The 17576-nt window shown below is 40.9% G+C and overlaps 1 protein-coding gene across 1 annotated transcript in view; it reads right to left on the bottom strand.

The window, feature by feature from the left end:
- T265_07740 (hypothetical protein) overlaps window positions 1–17576 on the bottom strand; it is a gene marked incomplete at both ends in the record, with an annotated part of 34735 nt that overhangs the window by 1038 nt on the left and 16121 nt on the right. The window contains 2 exons of the mRNA XM_009173339.1: window positions 5941–6115; window positions 8972–9087. Coding sequence (XP_009171603.1) covers window positions 5941–6115; window positions 8972–9087 — 291 coding nt within the window. The remainder of the gene's footprint in view (window positions 1–5940; window positions 6116–8971; window positions 9088–17576) is intronic.

A 17576-nucleotide genomic window follows, 5' to 3' on the forward strand; every position in this document is an offset into this window, starting at 1 on the left:
TTTTCTTAATTTAAACTCTGATTTGTTGTTATAGTAGATAACCACAACGGTGTTATTTACACATATGTTCTTATTTCAATGCCTTGCCACATTAGTGATGAGCGAAACCTGTACTGCTCTCAATGCCTTTTATCAAATTTACAAGCTTTTCCTGTAGCCCTCAATTACTTCGTTTTGTATCATTCCAGGTATTTGATTACCTTCTAAATGTTGTCCTTTTATGACCAGCACAAAGAACCGTGTCTACTAAAGCTTGTTAATTTGCACGTCACCACTGTCTGCTCCAACTAGACTGAGTCAAACTCCACAACTCAGACAACTAAGTTTTTTATTCCATCTTCTCTAGTTCAGCTTCCAATTAGCATAAAAAGCATTCATTCCTCCTCAATGGCTGGTCATAGGTGTGCACCACAAATGAGTTTGAGGGTAACAGAAGATTAATTTTCAATGCACGATAAGAAACCAATGAAATAATGGTCTATTGCCATAAGCGGAATGATAAGCCTGGGTTCGTCCTGATTGTGAAGAGGACTAATTATGTCTTTTGTGCAACTGTTGGTGTAGTCGGTCACTATACGATGTCCACACACACCTAGGACTTGTCAGCCACGTACCTTTATGACGTACAATTGAGGTTTTTATACCACGTATACTAGATTTTCCGCCGCACACTAGCACTTTTATCAAGATCCTGTGAAGAAAAGGGGCTTCTTTTAAAAGTATTCTAATAGGGCTAATAAGCTGGTACCCCATAAAGCAGCTCACTTCAAACGCAAAAAAATACCGTTTCGTCCAGTTTCATCCAGCCCTCTTTGAAGTCATGAACACATTTTAGGATAGTATCACTTACCTAATCTAATACCTCTACCTCTTTCAAGTTTGGCGGTGATGCAAGTTCATACATTAAGTGTTTTTGCAGTCACCTACGCTAAATCCGTTCTGCTAACCAAAAAGATTCGTGTTTGGCCTCCCTTAGTGCCAGTGATGTTCACGTGACCTTACTTGTACCAGACTAAAGACAAAACGGTGTAACGATTAACCAATGCCAGTGGCGTTCATGTTGTCGGTTTATATCCAGTTTGTCTGACGGTGCTGGAGATGTGGGCACCTCGGTTGTTTGCCGTACGCTAACCCCAGGTTCTTTCCCTCCCTAGATTCTTTCCTCTTTCAATTTTAAGGCATTATTGAAACAAATCGACGTGGTAGTACATCAGTGAAGCACTAGTTTCTGGCTTTGATAATGAGGATGATGATAAGTCAAGTGGCAAGGGCTCCGAAATGTTCATGCACACTGAAAACTCATTGTTAAGTTTTACTAGATTCGTTACATTAGTGCATAGAACACCATCAGTTCAACCGTTTTTCTTGGTTTTTCCCGCTGCTACTCAACATGAGAAATCGAAATTTTTGACACTTCCCTAGGTGGTTCTTCTCAATAAATCTGGGGCTTTTTATTTCTAGTTCTAACAGCAGTACCGTACTGGTAATTTACGTACAAAAACGGTTCGAGACGCTCCCATGTGTTTTGAGAAGTGCCTGAAATTTTGTGAGACGCAGTCTGACAAGCGGAAATTTCCTGAAACCCTGATCATTACGTTCATCAAAAATCAGGTATCCCGCCACTAATCCTCCTCATAATACAAACCGGAAATGTTTGTGAAGCAGCTAGCTCTATTTAGCAACCCGTGGTTTCTTGCTTATGCCTTTTCAGGGTATGCAAATTTGAAGAAATACCTTAATCGTGCCTTTTGCTGCCACGAATCCTCATATCGTGTCAGTGTTTGATCGTATTATCTGGATCACTGAAAATCATATTCTTTCGCAAAGATTTCACACTAGTTGACCTGGGCCTAACTTGGCGCTGCATATCACGCGCATTCGAGTCATGGAAACGGCTTCCTTTGGTTTTCGATCTTTTAAACGCACAGAAACTAACAGGAATTTCTGGAGGAACTTGAGGTCCAGGTGCATATAGGTGAACCTGCTTCGTGTGTGCCATGCGTGGTTTTGCGTAATTTATGCAACTCAGTAACCTTCACTTGCGGTCGCAGAGGTTCGCACTTTCCTAATAACCTACCCTAAAGTTTGTTTCAGGGAATGTCCGGTTAAACTGCTGGTGAATCAAATTTCGCTGCATTGCATCTATTGTTTCCTTTTCATCGGCTCATTCGGCTTATGTACCTGCTCGTATGAGAATTAGTGCACTATTATTCATAGGATTATAATGAACTAACAAGCTCCTCATTTCATACTTATGGCTTATCAGCACTTTGTAACACGTCCCTCTGATCCTAGGATATCTCCGTTTGAAGCTGTTAGCTCCGTACCTGTCAACCATAGGGAGCTAAGAGACTTTGACCGCATCATTTGAGGGATCTTCAACGCCTCACACTCTCCCTCAACGCAAACCGTGTTTGTACAAGAGGTTGTGGGCACGACAAGTCGAAATTAATTCTACATTGGCTGAACAGCTGTAATCAATGTTCAGCATAGAACAAAGATGTTGACACTGAAACGGAAGCGGAAAGTTTGAGAACTTCCGACGACCCACACAAAGTTTCGTACAGTAAGTTCAGTGGCTGATCGAGTCTGATAACCTTATTTTGATTTAGTAGCTGGTTCACATGCAATCGTGTGACCACGCCTGTCGGAACACGTGACGTTACCCCAATCAATTTAATGATGCAGGATTTCGCTTTAGACGCTCAAGAGGGCCTCTATAGAAAACATGATCGTTCGACTTGAACCACATTGCAGCAGTATCAATAACTCATTCTGATACTTTGTCGGTTAGCGCGGCAGTGTACTGCTACGGGCGGGTGCGACATGGTTCAGGTGGTTAAAGCGCGAACTTACCGACCGGAACGTCCGTGTTTCGAACCTTACCAATACCTCTCGACTTCCCCTGCCTATGCTTGGGCAACCTGGCAGTATCCCAGGCCTCGTTTCTCTTTCGTATGACATGGAAACTAGACACCGGAAGGGTGTCACTGCTGGACGGTTTTTTTTTACTGCTACAGGCCTAAGTAAAGCCATCAAAACGTGATAATTACACAAGATAATAGTATTACCAACGCAATATTTAAACCTCCGCTTCTCACGGCTCCTGGGCTGTCAAGGAAGCTGGCGGCATATGCCGGATTCTGAAAATCGACATCAAGTAGACAAAGCTACAGATATTGTTTGCTTCAACAAAGGCTTACTTCAGACAAATATATGGATGAATTGGTGCAAATTCACTTTGTTTAGCTCACTCTCGAAAGAGGCCCAGTACTGGTGAAATAGCAGAGACCTCTGCTCGGTGCTGACTCGATAGCTCACAGGTTAGCCTGAGTGAACTAAGAGATCAGAACTTCCAAACGGCGCTTTTATACTACTGAGCAACGTCGGCAGTAAGCAACAAGATGGAGCTGTCGCAGATGGAACCAGTACACCGGAGAGACTGTTGGGCCTCAGGTGTAAATAGAATAGAAAATACCGTCGAATACATGCTAATGAAGCAACACTTATCTCTTAGATGATGGGTGCTGAATTTTCCCGCCGGTTTCTGGCGAAGATTGGCGCCAGTCAGTATCATCGGCAAGCCCAACATGGTCAGCGTAATGCAGGTAAAAATGACCGAGTGAATGCTTTGTGTGCCCGCTGGTCCTAACGGGAGTCAAGGCAGCTTTAGTGCGTCAGCGATGAAATATGTGCGTCTTGTGATACACAGACTACTGTTAGCGGGACTGCAGGAATATTTTCCCAGTTTACAGGCTATCACTACCAAAACTAGCTTACATGTGCCTAACTAGGAAGCAAACCAGGAAAACTGGTGACCTCAACCTTAACGGGACCCGAACGGTCCCACATTTGTCCGACTGCGCAATTTGTCCGGCCTGTTTCAGACAGACGATGAATTGCAACTCTGTCAGTTTACAGGCTTGGTTTGACCTTTTGAAATTTTCTAGAGGTAAATCTGGCATCATTACGTTGGAGAAAGCCTTATCAATTTTTGCCATCCGTGCATCCAGGACGATTCCACACCCATAGAACCTTGATTTTTTGCCGTTACATGCAAGCCATTTTATACCGGCCAATCGGAAGCACATTTGCAGATTTATCTACCCCACCAGACCATATAAGATCGGAGGCGCAAAAATGCATCTCTTGTCATCCTTGATTGTTCCAGGAAGGAAGTATGCAAAGGCAAAACAGCCACTCTTTGGAGGTCGAACAGGACCGATCAAACACACTCCCCAGTCCATAGAGATGGACAGACGAGTAACGCGATACCGTCAAAGAAGTAGAGTATTACGAATTGTGGTCCCGTCGGTCCACATTCCGCAGCGACGGATACTTAGGCACTCACTACATATATGGAGTTTTGCATCAGCAAAATCAAGCAACGTTTTATGTGACCTGAGTCAAATTCTGTGTGCATTCGCAATGTTGCCACAAAATAATGACCGGCAGTTTGAAACAGACGTATAACCGGTTTTTGCGGAGGTAACCACTGTACTGAAAATGATGTAGAGAACCAGCTGGAACAATTTCATGCTGGAGCTAGTGTCTTTGATTGAGTTGCTCGGTTCTAATGCAATTCGACCGAAAAATCAGTTTATCACTCCATACTTGTGGTATCTTCTAAATTCAATTATTGACACAAACCAGGAAGACTTTATCTAAGTGAATGTTTGATAATTTTAAGAATGAAAACAAAATTTGTGGGAATCCACATTAAGATAGTCTGGCTCACCTCATCGTAAATGAGAAGGTAAAACGAACCTCGTGGACCATGATATGAAAATTGTCATATCATTTTACTAGGAAGACATATAAGGATTTTTGTGCTTCAAAAAGATACTTGATAATTCTTCTGCAATTACCATCCTGTTTTTTGAGTTGGAGTATCCAGCTGCTTGATTCAGAGTCTCGAATGCTTGAGGATTCATACGGTTAACATGAGAAGAAATCGCAAAGATTTTCAAACGCACTTTGCTATGAGTTATGGCCCCAGATAACAAAATGGAGGTTAAATTTTGAGGGGAGATAATTGTAATCTATGGATTTGACGCGCTTTGACACCCGGAAAATCTGCCAAACTGTGGGAATAAACGACAGTAAAAACTTCCCTGTTATTCCAATGCACAAATCGGCGTTTGAGATTGGGACCGCTGTCCAAGCGCTTCATTGTGCTGGCTTTTACTGATAATGTATTTGAAATCATCTCACAGTTACGACAAAAGTACTTAGTGTCCAGACAGTTATTCTGGATGCCTAATGGACAATGAGTGTTACAACAGTTCTGAAGTGAGAGAAAATCTAGAAGTAAATTAAGTGATTTGCTGCTCTAAAGATGATATGGCGCAACATATGCTTATAGCTTAACAGACTTTTACACAATCAACCATGTCACTTTATCTGAACAGCAAACCATACCTTGAGTGAGCCAAGTGATTTTCTTCTAAGGATGCATGGATTTAAAAGAGTACACACATGATTTCAGAACAGCACACTCTTACAAGTCTAAAGACCACCACTTCAAATCTCCACGACCGGGTGTATTAAAATGTGCTGACTGAGCTGTATGAGTACAAAAGGGAGCAAAATACGGTGTCCGCACGAATGCGCACGGATAATTTTTGTCCAGATGAAAGTATTCAGATCTAGAACGTGGATGAAAAACATTCGCTCTATGTGAATTTATAATAAAAAGAAATGTTGCGATCTGTCAGAAATTTTATGGTACTCGTTTTTTCTGCCCATGCGTCTTCTTCACTTCCTTTACAACGAAGGAGTAGCTTTAACGAGCAGCGAGTAGTGTTGTTTTCTAGGGATATCCTCTCCTTAGAGGGGCTGGAGAATGTACCCGTAAAACAGTATCAAACAAAAAACAACATGTGTCTGATTTCGACGAACAAATTTGCTACTTCCTCTGTGACAATATAGGCGACTTACCCTCCACTGAAACCGCTCGCGTCCGCACCAGGTCTGATTTGTTAGCAGCAAGCAGTATTGCACTGGAACGTTTGCATTGACCAAGTAGATAGCTCACAATAGATCGTGCCATGAGGAAGGAAGAACGGTCATCGATTGCATACACTACAACGTAGGCGTCAGCCGACTCAACGATCTACGTGAATATGTAAAGTCACGCACATTGTTATGAGTTCACGTCACAGCCTTCCGGAGAAAAATTAATTATAAGGGAATAATCGATTGCCATGACAAACGTGCTAGAAAATTCTTAGCTTATACAACTTCACATAAATTGTGGTGAATTGTGTTTCTCTAAATACATAAGTAAATATATAGATTCAATGAGGTAGCTGCCCAAAACTGTTTTTTGAAAGAATTTTGAAATTTTTGAAGGTGAATGTTTTGTGATTGTTGGCGAAGATATTCGGTGTGGCAAAGACCAGTTTGAAGGAGCACCATTTTATTCTACAATCTTTTTTACTAGGTAGGCTCAAACACTCTTCAGATAGACAAATTTATAAACTGAAAGACGACGGTTATCAGACCTAACCTTATCATAGAAGTTTTATTCTGATGGAATTTTCTGAGCTGAAATACTGACTCTCGAGTGAGTGTGACCACACAAACAAAATTACATGTATCACCTATGAAACTGCCGATTAGCTCATGACAATTAAGGACAGAGGAGAAAAACAACGACTCAGTCCATTTATGTCCCTCAAAACTGTCATCATGTTTATGGTCGGAAATCGGCTGGTGCTTACGTATTCTTACTCTTTGACTCAACCTGAATGTCGTGACTTCCTTCACACGTGTTTTAGTCTGAAAATCTAAATTTACAAAGATAACGTTCACTGTCCCCCAAATTAAAATGAGGAATGAATAAGTAAAGTTACGTCATACGATTAGTTACAAAGCTTTTTGATACAATTTAGAAAATCCAGCAAAAGTTCCACCAGACACCTCTCTGATACTCCAAAATGCTTAGATTACTCTTGAATCAGAGTTACGATGCTCCAAACAGTTTGGTCTATTTGCGCTGTCCAGCCTAATTATCGTTGTGTTTAAAGTCAGCAACTATCCTCCAGGGTATAATAACAAAGGAAGGATCTAATGCTAAGTGCGACAAAATCAACCCATTAATCATTTAGGTACTCGATGAAAGTAGGGCGTGTGACTATCCTCCCAGAATTGAGCGTCTGTGACAAACCATAACACAGGCAACCTGTATTGCTTCTCCTGCTCCGAGTGGTCGGCTGCAAGTGCTCTCAAAGTAGACAGACTAATCTGTAGTTGAAACCAAGAATTCACAAAATTTGATCAACGGCTAGCAGTAATTTTGTGTCAGCCATCGCAGTTCATACGCCAGTTGAAATGCGGTACAGTGACTGTGATCTAGAATTTCGTCATTTGGATACGGAAAAGAGGTTCTCGCTGGATCTTTGAAGCGCAAGTTCCATGGAAATTATAGTACCTAAGAAAACGCCCTGGCGTCTGGCTACCTAATGTTAAGAAGGCGTAAATACATGGATTGCTCTGTAACGTTGGCAGAGACATTCTGGAAGAATGATGCATGGTTTCACTATGCACTAAACAACCACTATTTTTGCTACCTCAAGTTTGAAATTTTACAAGCGCATGAGTTACGAATATATTTACTTACTAGATTTTGCCCTCCAAACTCCGCGTTTTATCACATGCTCACTTTAGAGAAGGATATATATCCTCCTTATGGTGGTTAAACTATTCCAAGAGATGCAACAGGTCAGTTTATCAATTTGATCGTGTAAAACGGTCTTTGCTGAATTTTTGCTGGCTGCATTCGGCCTACTGGTTCATTACAGGACGACATAAGATTGCGACATACTATTGGCCCTCGAACCATAGTGGCTTGTTATCTCAGACCCAATTGTGTATCACAATCGTATATCGTGTCAACGCCGACCAGAAATATCCTCATGCACGTTACATTGAAATTATAGAACTGTTTTCGAGATCGAAAATTCGACAAATGACTATCCTTAGAAATGCCTTCACCGCACAATTACAATTTTGTAGTGGCCTACAAGGCTTCAGAATTGTCATGCCGCAAGAAGGAGTATCTCAGCTATCGATTGCTTTGACCTGGTTTTCTGAGTGTCAAATCAACTTCAAGTTAATCATAGGTCGCATTAGCTAACGCGCATGACCCAAAATCAACGTTCATCGATTCAGCCTAAGTGACGAAGCATCCACATAACAGAGGATGCTGGCATAAGGAACTTTCATCTAAGCGAGCGTGATTGCGTATTTGGTCGACAGAACGAGCCTGTTGAGTATTCTTACAGCTGAGCTAAACGTACTGCTTTTGTGAAGGCGCGCACTCTCGCGGATGGATTGTGCACACTAAGAGATTTGTGGCAGTTAGGCGTTTACTGCCAGTTATACGGCAAATATGTACATACGTGCACATGTATAATTTACCGTCACCATTTTTTAGTACCCGGTTGCTTCCCTGCTCCTTGACTTGCCCGAATCCAGAATTCTTTGAAAGTATTAGTCCCATGCTTATTTAGGGTTACAACATACATGTACCTGTAAGTTTGCCACAAAGTCTGCAACCGTTTCTCATTCTTTAAAACACATCGAGGAAGGCAACCACACCATTGTGTGAAGCCGATCTATCGGTGAACGCCGCCGTGTGGACTATAATCATGTTTTAAAACTACAAAATACGCATTAAAGTGGTGAAACAATCATCGGAACGGACGCAATAGTGATGTTTAAACTTGTTGAATTCGTTATGTTTCCAGCACAATTATCCTGGTTGGTCTACATGAAAATTTTGCGCCGAATTTTAATTAGCATTGAAACATGCTGTTATAATTATATATTCCAGATCACGCCAAAATTGAAAGTTTTGAAATTGTGTGACAAGTCATCTCAATTGCGCGGAGGTCCGTTTTTTTCTGTAGGTGTGAACATGACAGCAACTGATTTAGCTGGGGTCTTGCGAACACATTAGACTTACCAGTGAGGCAGCATTAGTCTGAAAATCATCTTCCATAAGATTTGTGTCAAAAAGTTCCAGGTTGAACTTCATGTTGTTAACCTCCACTGTTAGTGCCCGCGTTTGTTCGTCCTCGGCTAAATTAGAGGACAAGAAAAGGACGATCATAGCCTGAAATTATACCAATCTGGTTGTGCATAATGTCGTAGAATTTTATCTAGACAGAGCTGCGCAGAATTAAAATACATCCTAATCGGTTCATTATGTGTGGCGAGATGTCTCATACACTTAGTCTCACAAACCGCAAACATTTCATATTTTTCGCAAGTGTATGAGTCAGACACTTTAAAATATTTACAAACCTATCTTGGGTGGTGAGAAATTTCTCAAAGAATGGGTGCATTTGTCTCCTCGGATTTTGCTGAACCGGTAACACTACAAACCAAAAGTGAGAGTAATCCAACCATGAACGATCTATTCGGGTGATGTACCAAGAACTCGTTCGCCTTCTTTCCACATAAAAATGCAGGCTGCTCGGAAATGGTTGTCATTTGTCGGGGAAATTCGGTACGCTAGAAGTGTATGAGTATCTCAAGGGTAGCACTAATTTGCAATTCGTGAATCTGTTCACCCAGAGTCCCCGAACCTTGCAAAAGCTGATTCATCGTACGATCATGTTGATGTTTACGGAAGTGTTTGCGGTATCCACCAGGGTTATACTGTAAGCTTACGAATCACAACAAGAGGTGCAGAAAAAAAACAGCCGCTATTATTGTCCACTGTGAAGGTTTCATCTTTTCACTCAAAGGAAACTTACTAAAAACCTCAGGTTTCTCTGTCCTAAAATTGTGCTTATGGGTCTTGGCTGGTCCTAGCCAAAAGTTATCCCCTAGAAAGTACTCTTTTGTATTAGCAGCCCTGGGGATATCATTTCCGGTTACCTAATCACACGAACCAATAATACTACCACTACTAATATCACTATGGTTTTTCGTATCTTAATGGCTCTGTTTTGTGGATGACACATTTCTTTGCACCAGCCTTGCCTTTTCGTCCATAGCTTTTCAGTTAAGGTTTCAGGCTGACCACTGGGTTGCCAAAACGATAGTTACAACAAAAGGTTTTACAACTGACTTCTAATCAAGATGATTCAAGTGATGGTATTTGGGATGTGCAAACTGTTATGTTTCGCGGCTTCTTAATACAGAAATGATGTTTTGAGACGCATTGGACATTAGAAATCATGCAAAGGTTTTCGGAAAAGCTGTGTATGTGAATTTTTCGGAAACGTCTTGACCGGCTGTTAGGACGTATGGTCAAGTTGTAATGCACGCAATATGGGACGATTCGTGGATCGATATTGGCGGCAGTATTGGTGAGCACTTAAGGTAAGTGAGCGAAACTGAAAACATTCACCATGTCATTTTTTGATCCAGCCTGTTAGCGTTTTTACTGAGTGCAGTGGTATTCTCAGAGCTGTGGTCCCGAAATTATTCAGAGTAATGTGATAAACATATTGCAGCAAAAATTGTGCCTGTCGTCCTCATTTTTTCCACAAATTTCGGGACTATTCCTAATGCATTTAAAGACGTTTTGAACAGTGAAATTCTATTTCGCACAGATGACTGCTCACTTAATGTCTCGATCGTTTGAACACTTCACATATAAAATGCTAACCATTTGATAGTCTATTTCAGTGAGAAATCAGTCATATCCTCTACATCGTAATGTGGATTTACCGACACCTGCTTTCATCTAACTACTCAAATTCACAGAATGGCCGTTCTATTTCCACCTAGTTTTTAGTCTGATGCATAGAAAAGACTGAATTATTATTTTGAAACAAAAGAGCTGTTGTGGTTCGTGGGCCGTGATTTGTTCGAGTTTCATTGAAATCTATCTGCCTGCTTTTACAAACAACAATTTACCTAACTTCACGTTCGAGCGATGCTGTCACTTCTACCCTATATATATTTAGTCTTCCAACGTGATTGTGGAAAGCAAATCTTTAAGGCAATTCCGTGTGTGAAGCAATTTATCGAGTTTCTTATTGTTGAGCACAGAAGCGACTCCATTAATCTAGTAAGTAACTATGGCAGCTACACGGGGTCGTTTGTTAAGTTCAAAGAGTGAAAGAGGCTAAATGAACAAATTAAACTGGCAGTGTAAAAATCACGATATGTTATTTTGCGTGTATTGGTCTCAAACCCAAGATTACCAATGTAGATTGCGCTTAAAGTTTCGTAGTTTTTCCCTCTTTCGGAGGACGTTTGCTCTATGTAGTTAATGGTTTGTAATCGACTAAGTTCGAAGGACTGCTCACGAAATGAATGTGGACAAATTAGTCCACACTGGGGAAGTGTGTTTTGGAAGATTATGGAGTGAGGTGAACTGGTGACCATTCAATGGGATTTCTGGAATTCCTTTATCAAGAGCAATATTTTTGCATCTCTCAAAGTAACGAAGAACATTTCGCACGGAGAGCGTTTAGATGTGCCATGAACTTCGCAGTGGGTCATCCACCATTACAAGGCCAGCGGATTACAAAAGAACCATGTTGGAGTTGACTGATTCTAACTGGGAAGCTATAACACATCATCATATAACACAAATGGGGCTGGTCAGTGGCCCATTAGTGATCAAACTGATCGTCATGCTTTTGGTGTGTTAAATGTCGGCTCTCCTTATTAGTTCGGTCGTTCAGTTCACATCGATACCTTCCAAAAATCACCCTCAGAATACAGTCTTTGTGCTCTTTATGTGACTTAGGCAACTGTACAGCGCAGACGTTTGAAAAATATGAAAGCAATAGTCTGCACATCTGAAAAACGTTTGAATGCGTTTTTCGTGTGTTGCTTGTTAGACCGAAAGTCCCGAGATTTGGAGTTTCAGTGTACCTTTGCTTTGGTTTTTCTCAATACTGTAAGCCACTTCCTGAATATGCCACCGCCTTCACTGGATTTATTTCATAATAAAGGCCTTCCGAATAGGTTGTTAGAATTCTCACATGCTTGAAAATATTTTTCAAAACTGTCCATTTGAACATGTATTATTCAAACCACTTGCTCCGCTTTTTGCTTCTGGAAGCATTGCCTGATGTGGCTGGTAGAAAAGCACTAAAAATACTTATGCTCTCTATGAAACAATTATTTTCTTTGTTCCATTCAAAGACAAAGCTTCCCTATTGCGATTGTTCAAAGGCCTTATAAGTGCTGTCTTTGTTTCACTTCAAACTACAGACAATAAGGATGCATAATACTCTCTCCAAAACGCCTTTGATTCGTCTTTTTCCCACTGCATTGTAATCTGGATTGTTTTGTTATCTAACCAGAGCCTTATCCCTTAGCCTTCACTACCGTCCCATCTACAAGCGCTTTGTCTAACCAAAGATGAAACATCAAGGTACAGTTGTGATGCTGATGCACGAATCAAGTCGAAATGAGGCAAAACCCCAAAGTCAACTTTGATTCCCTAGCTCTATTACAGCAGGAATATGTGCATTTTCCGAGTAGACATACCACTTCTTATCATAAATAAAATAAAGTAGAAAGGCAGTCATTTGAACCCCTGCTGTGAATCATGCCTCAGTAAAAACTTGTGCGCGCTAAAATTTCAAATTATTCACGCTTTGGGTGAAATGTTGACCTACTCACGGACAACTGCAAACCCATAACTCCTCAGTGGCATGAAGGCTCGGCTGGTAATTATGGCACAAAGCAATGAGAAATGTGACAGCGACATCTGTATACTGTGGGCCACAAACAAGTTATGCCTTATGTTATATTTCCAATTCCTCACAAATGTTGCAACATAACATCAGATGTTTTCTTTCAAAACTAACCACTTCAAAAGCAGTTCAGAAAATCTGAGAAGACCGCCTACCCTTAAATCTGCTTTATCGTGAATCCTAGTTTGTCTTCGTAGTTTTTCGTCGGGTTATTATGGTATGTTTCTGTGAAAATAGTACTGTTTTGTTGAAAAAGAATGCTACATTATTATTAATTGGAGTAGCTCTGCGGGTTCCCAACACTCCGAGTTTTACGACTGTGGTTGGGATAGTCCTTAATCCTTCAAAATGTCACATTTAGACATAAACCAACTTAGCTCTGGGACCTACTCTAGACACCTCTTAAATACAGACAAACATTGAAGTCGATATACTGAGATATATCCTGCACAAATTATACACCTAGTAGTTTCCACATCATTAGCCAGTGGTTATCACACTATGTGAACTGTTGAGAAAACTGAAGACTGTGTTCCAAAAACCACACAAATATTGTATTTAAAAACCCGTGTGAGCTTCTAACATCCTTTAATTTAACCATAACTTAGATATAAAAACAATGCAAACTGTGTGCATAACTGGCTGACCTTTCGATCCTCGGCTGAAAATGCTGGATTCGGTTTGTGTACTGTTCTGTGCGCCCGCAAGCAAGAAGGGATGGCTACGCTTGGAACGTAATTGCATTTAAACTATTTACGCTTTCTCACTGCCTTCTCTGTTTGTCAGTGAAATATGCCAAATTCCAAAATTTATTTGTTAGCTGGAACGAATGGACATGTTTCCCTTATGATTTTCTAGCAGATAATTGACACCAGGAGTTTAATGACAAAACTTAGGTCGCTGTTCGTTTTTAGCCTATGCTGCTGATAGCTTGTATACACGACCCTTTACTTTAGGCTGTATACCGTACAGTTTCTTGCATTTCACAAACGTACGGGTGGTGAATTCAGTAATACAGTTTGCCATGGGGTTCACAAACTGGCGCCTCTGCTCCACAGTTTCCTTAACCCATAGAAGGAAAAGATCCCAATCAAGGCAAAAAACGTGTAGACTTTTGAATTCACCATAAACACTAATATACCACATATTCAATTCATTAGTACATAGTCATTATTTCTTAGTACTTAGTTCTCATAACCTCATCTTTTTCCGCTTCACACGGAACTTAGTAAGAAAATGTACCTGGGCCAGACACTTTTGCCAATGCAGAACTGGGCAAAACTGATAGCCCTTTCGTATCGTCTGATACGTGACCATGCCATTCGACTTTGTGCTTGTTCAAACCAAGCAAAACAGGCATTTGACACAACATAAACGTCTGTTCTGTTCAATCCTTGTAAATAAAGAAACCGTGGCACAGTCGCGCTGCGGATAGCAACGCAGGAATGTGCGTACGGACTTGGGTTGCACGGACCGAACACTGCTATCTAAGAACAAACAGGACGGCTTCAATTTCTTTGATCTGAGGGTTATTCACATGTCACAACTCAGTGTACTTACCTTCTAGGTTCCCGGAACAAGTGTGCATAGTAAAACAATGATCGTTTGCGGAAGATTATAACTCAGTTTGTTTTCAAGTGATGAAATATGTTGACGGACTTCACTTGGATGGAACTTCATTTTGTGCCTCTGATATGGCCATACCAATAAAAAGATAGATGTTTGTGATGTCCACTGTTTTTTCTAAGTGGAGTGAGATCACAGCACTTGGACGAAAGCATTCGAAGTCAGCAGAAAAGCTAGTCCCACACTGAAAGCTTGACATTATGCAATATTTGGGTGCTTACACTATCAAACTAATAAACAGGCAATTCAGCTGTCACAGAACATGGGACAGTAAGTTGTTAAATTGTAATTAACAAACACTTTAAAGTGCATTGATCCCAAAAATTAGTAGTTTGGTATGCGAAGCTTAACGATGGATGTGCTACTCCCAAATTGCCAAATCGTTTGAATGCTTTTCGTTCTCAGGATTTAGCAAACCTCTCGGAATTTTGGATTAAATGTACCCGCAAAGACGGGCACACCATGGTCAACGAAATGCCGCTTAGAAACGTAAATCAAACAAAGTTAAAAATCATTTATTGCACAGGTTGTGTGAGAAATGCAACTTCATTTCGATGAAATGATTAATGACTCCAACACACTCTAATGTACACGAAAGACTGGAGCCCATGCAGTGTTAAAACCTTTAAGAAAGTATTTTCTCACGCTTACACGAATTTTATTACAATAAAAAGCATAAACACAGCGTTTTGTACACATTCTTTAGATGTAAGCTTTATTTGGAGAGGTAGTCGGTTGAAAATGTCTTTCACTATTTTTACTAATCCGTAGTGTGCAATAAGTGCAACGTCCATAACGCGGCTCACACAGGGGGTATATTTTACTGGCAACGATGATAGTACTTGGTTCAGCGTTACAAGTTCTGATTTAAACGAGAGTAGTATGCTTCGTGTGCAGCTGGTTATTTTGATAGCAGGAAGATTTATGGTTTGAACAAATTATGTAAAACATAACTCTGTCTTGCAAAGGGGAGCAACAACATGCATTTATGCAGCGAACACATGCCATACCGGAGTAACGGGAACCTACCTGACAGTGACCGCCTATTGTTGACATGTAGCTACTAATTAGGTAGGTAGGTAGTAAGACTTGTAACAGACAAGAAAGTGGTGTTCCACTAGCTAGAGTATAAATACTCTCTGAATAAAAAAGCTACGCTAAATGCTAACTATAAATCAGAAGTCGACGGTCTGATGGTTCATAATATATTTCGTTTAGAGGATCACTTGCCCACAAGCTCAACTACCGCTCGACTTTATGAAACGAGCGAAATTTACGTCGTTTTATGTGAAGCACGGTGATTATTTTCTGCTGCCTCCAAGTCTTTTAGCCGAACCCTTTGTATGAAATAACAAAAGATCTCCTGATACAGCCCAAACAATCACCTGACAGTCGTTTAGATTGTTGCGGAAAAACGACGATATGGAACTCCGTGAATATGTAAGGAAAATACACAACATAATGAACACAAGAGACTCGATTAGTCGAAGCTATGCCGGCGGTCAATGACACAAGTCACCCAATAAGTAGTGAACAAGCCTGTTACGTTTAACTGAAGTTCACATCGTGTGCAACGCCGTTCGTTAAAGCAAAGTGGAAAGTTGGAAATATGGGGACTTGGATGCTCAGTGTGAATCAGTACAAACCAGAGTTCATGTGCAATAGCCACTCGGTAGGATGATTCACACGTACGTATGCCGGTAAGTCGCATCGGACACTTAAACCCAATTAGACCCTGAAGTCGGCTGAAACTAAAAACACCATCAACTGCTTTTCACAAGAGATGGTAAAATATGGTTAATAAATACAGAAGCATAGAGAGCAAGCATCCATTTCACATTGGTTTCCACAGTACAGTTTATGCCCCAGAACGACGATGTTAGCTCGTCCACCTTGTTCACACTGAAGTAGCGTGAGCAGTGATTCAACAAGGTCCACAAATCTCCGTAACTGGCAAGAAAGGGTCTACGAATTTGAACTTGGGTGAAGCATCATGATGGTCAGTGTCCTGCTGACTCACAACGGGCAACGAATGTGCTGAGACACGATCTTTGGTCGAGAGTGATTTTATGATTTTACTGATGGTCATTCTTACGCAGTACTAGATAACCAAACCATTTGGGTGGCTTTCACTTTTCAGTAAGATGGTGCACCCAACTTCCAGCAACAAGTACAAAAGCTGTCTTAATAGCCAGGATCCAGCGTTTGGTTTCGCATGAGAGCCGTAGGACGGATTTACAGCATTTAACAATGTGCCTACAAACTGTTCAGGAGCACTCGTGTTTTGAGGACATCAGATGTTACGCTCTGAAGCCTACAAGCATTCTTCTTCATGCAAATCCTTAGCGCTTTAGGCTGTTTTTGTGGACATATATATCATAATTGAAATTTTGGGACAATTATTAATTGAACTGCTACTACAGAAAAAAACGGAAATAGCTTTGGTGTAACAAGACTGGTACCTGTTTGGAGGCTGCAGTAAAAAATTCGGTATTGCAAAAAATTGTGTACGACATCGTCTCGCTTGTTAGACAGGGTCAAATGGAAAAACAGTTAGCAACCCTCTTTATAGGTATCAGCGTTAGAAAGTGATCCTGAGTAAGCCACTGAACAGTGTACCACAAAGCGATCGACCGGCCCATATGGAATTAAGCTTTCGGAAGTTGCATTTTCCGGATTACATCATCATACATTTCTGAATCGCCGTGGCAAAATTGCGCGCATCTGAGGCCATCAAGCCATCCCAATCGGTTGGTTAATGAAGAATGGTTACACTTATTCATCTTGTAATTTCAGTTGGTGCTCAGAGGATAATCACGAAATCTGTGAACGACAAATTTACTATGTGGTGGATTTCCGGATGGATTTGTCTAGAGAGGGTGTAACACCAGTTCAGGCTGAAAAATTTCACAACTACTTGAATGAAAGGCAGTGTTTAATTATATTTCCTTACAGCCAGTTTTCAGACCGCCACTGCTCTTATTCGCATTTCATTTTACATTCTTATCATGAATTGGTGGAGATTCAGGTAAAGTAGACGGAAACATTGTGCTTGATTGTAAAGTGAGTGCATCAGCTAAAGGGTCTACTAAATTTGGCCACACAGAACCACGCTCATCCTACCAGCAGGTATAGATGTAGATTGGTAGATACCAGGATTAAGTGGTCGGTATATTCGTTGATCCGTCACGAAGAGACTGGACCTAACCGTGGTGTGACGGTTTGCGCACCTCAGCGATCCATTGAGCTATACTGGAGAGTGTCTCGCGACAC

Source organism: Opisthorchis viverrini, assembly GCF_000715545.1.
Source record: "Opisthorchis viverrini unplaced genomic scaffold opera_v5_181, whole genome shotgun sequence".
Classification (NCBI taxonomy): Eukaryota; Metazoa; Platyhelminthes; class Trematoda; order Opisthorchiida; family Opisthorchiidae; genus Opisthorchis; species Opisthorchis viverrini.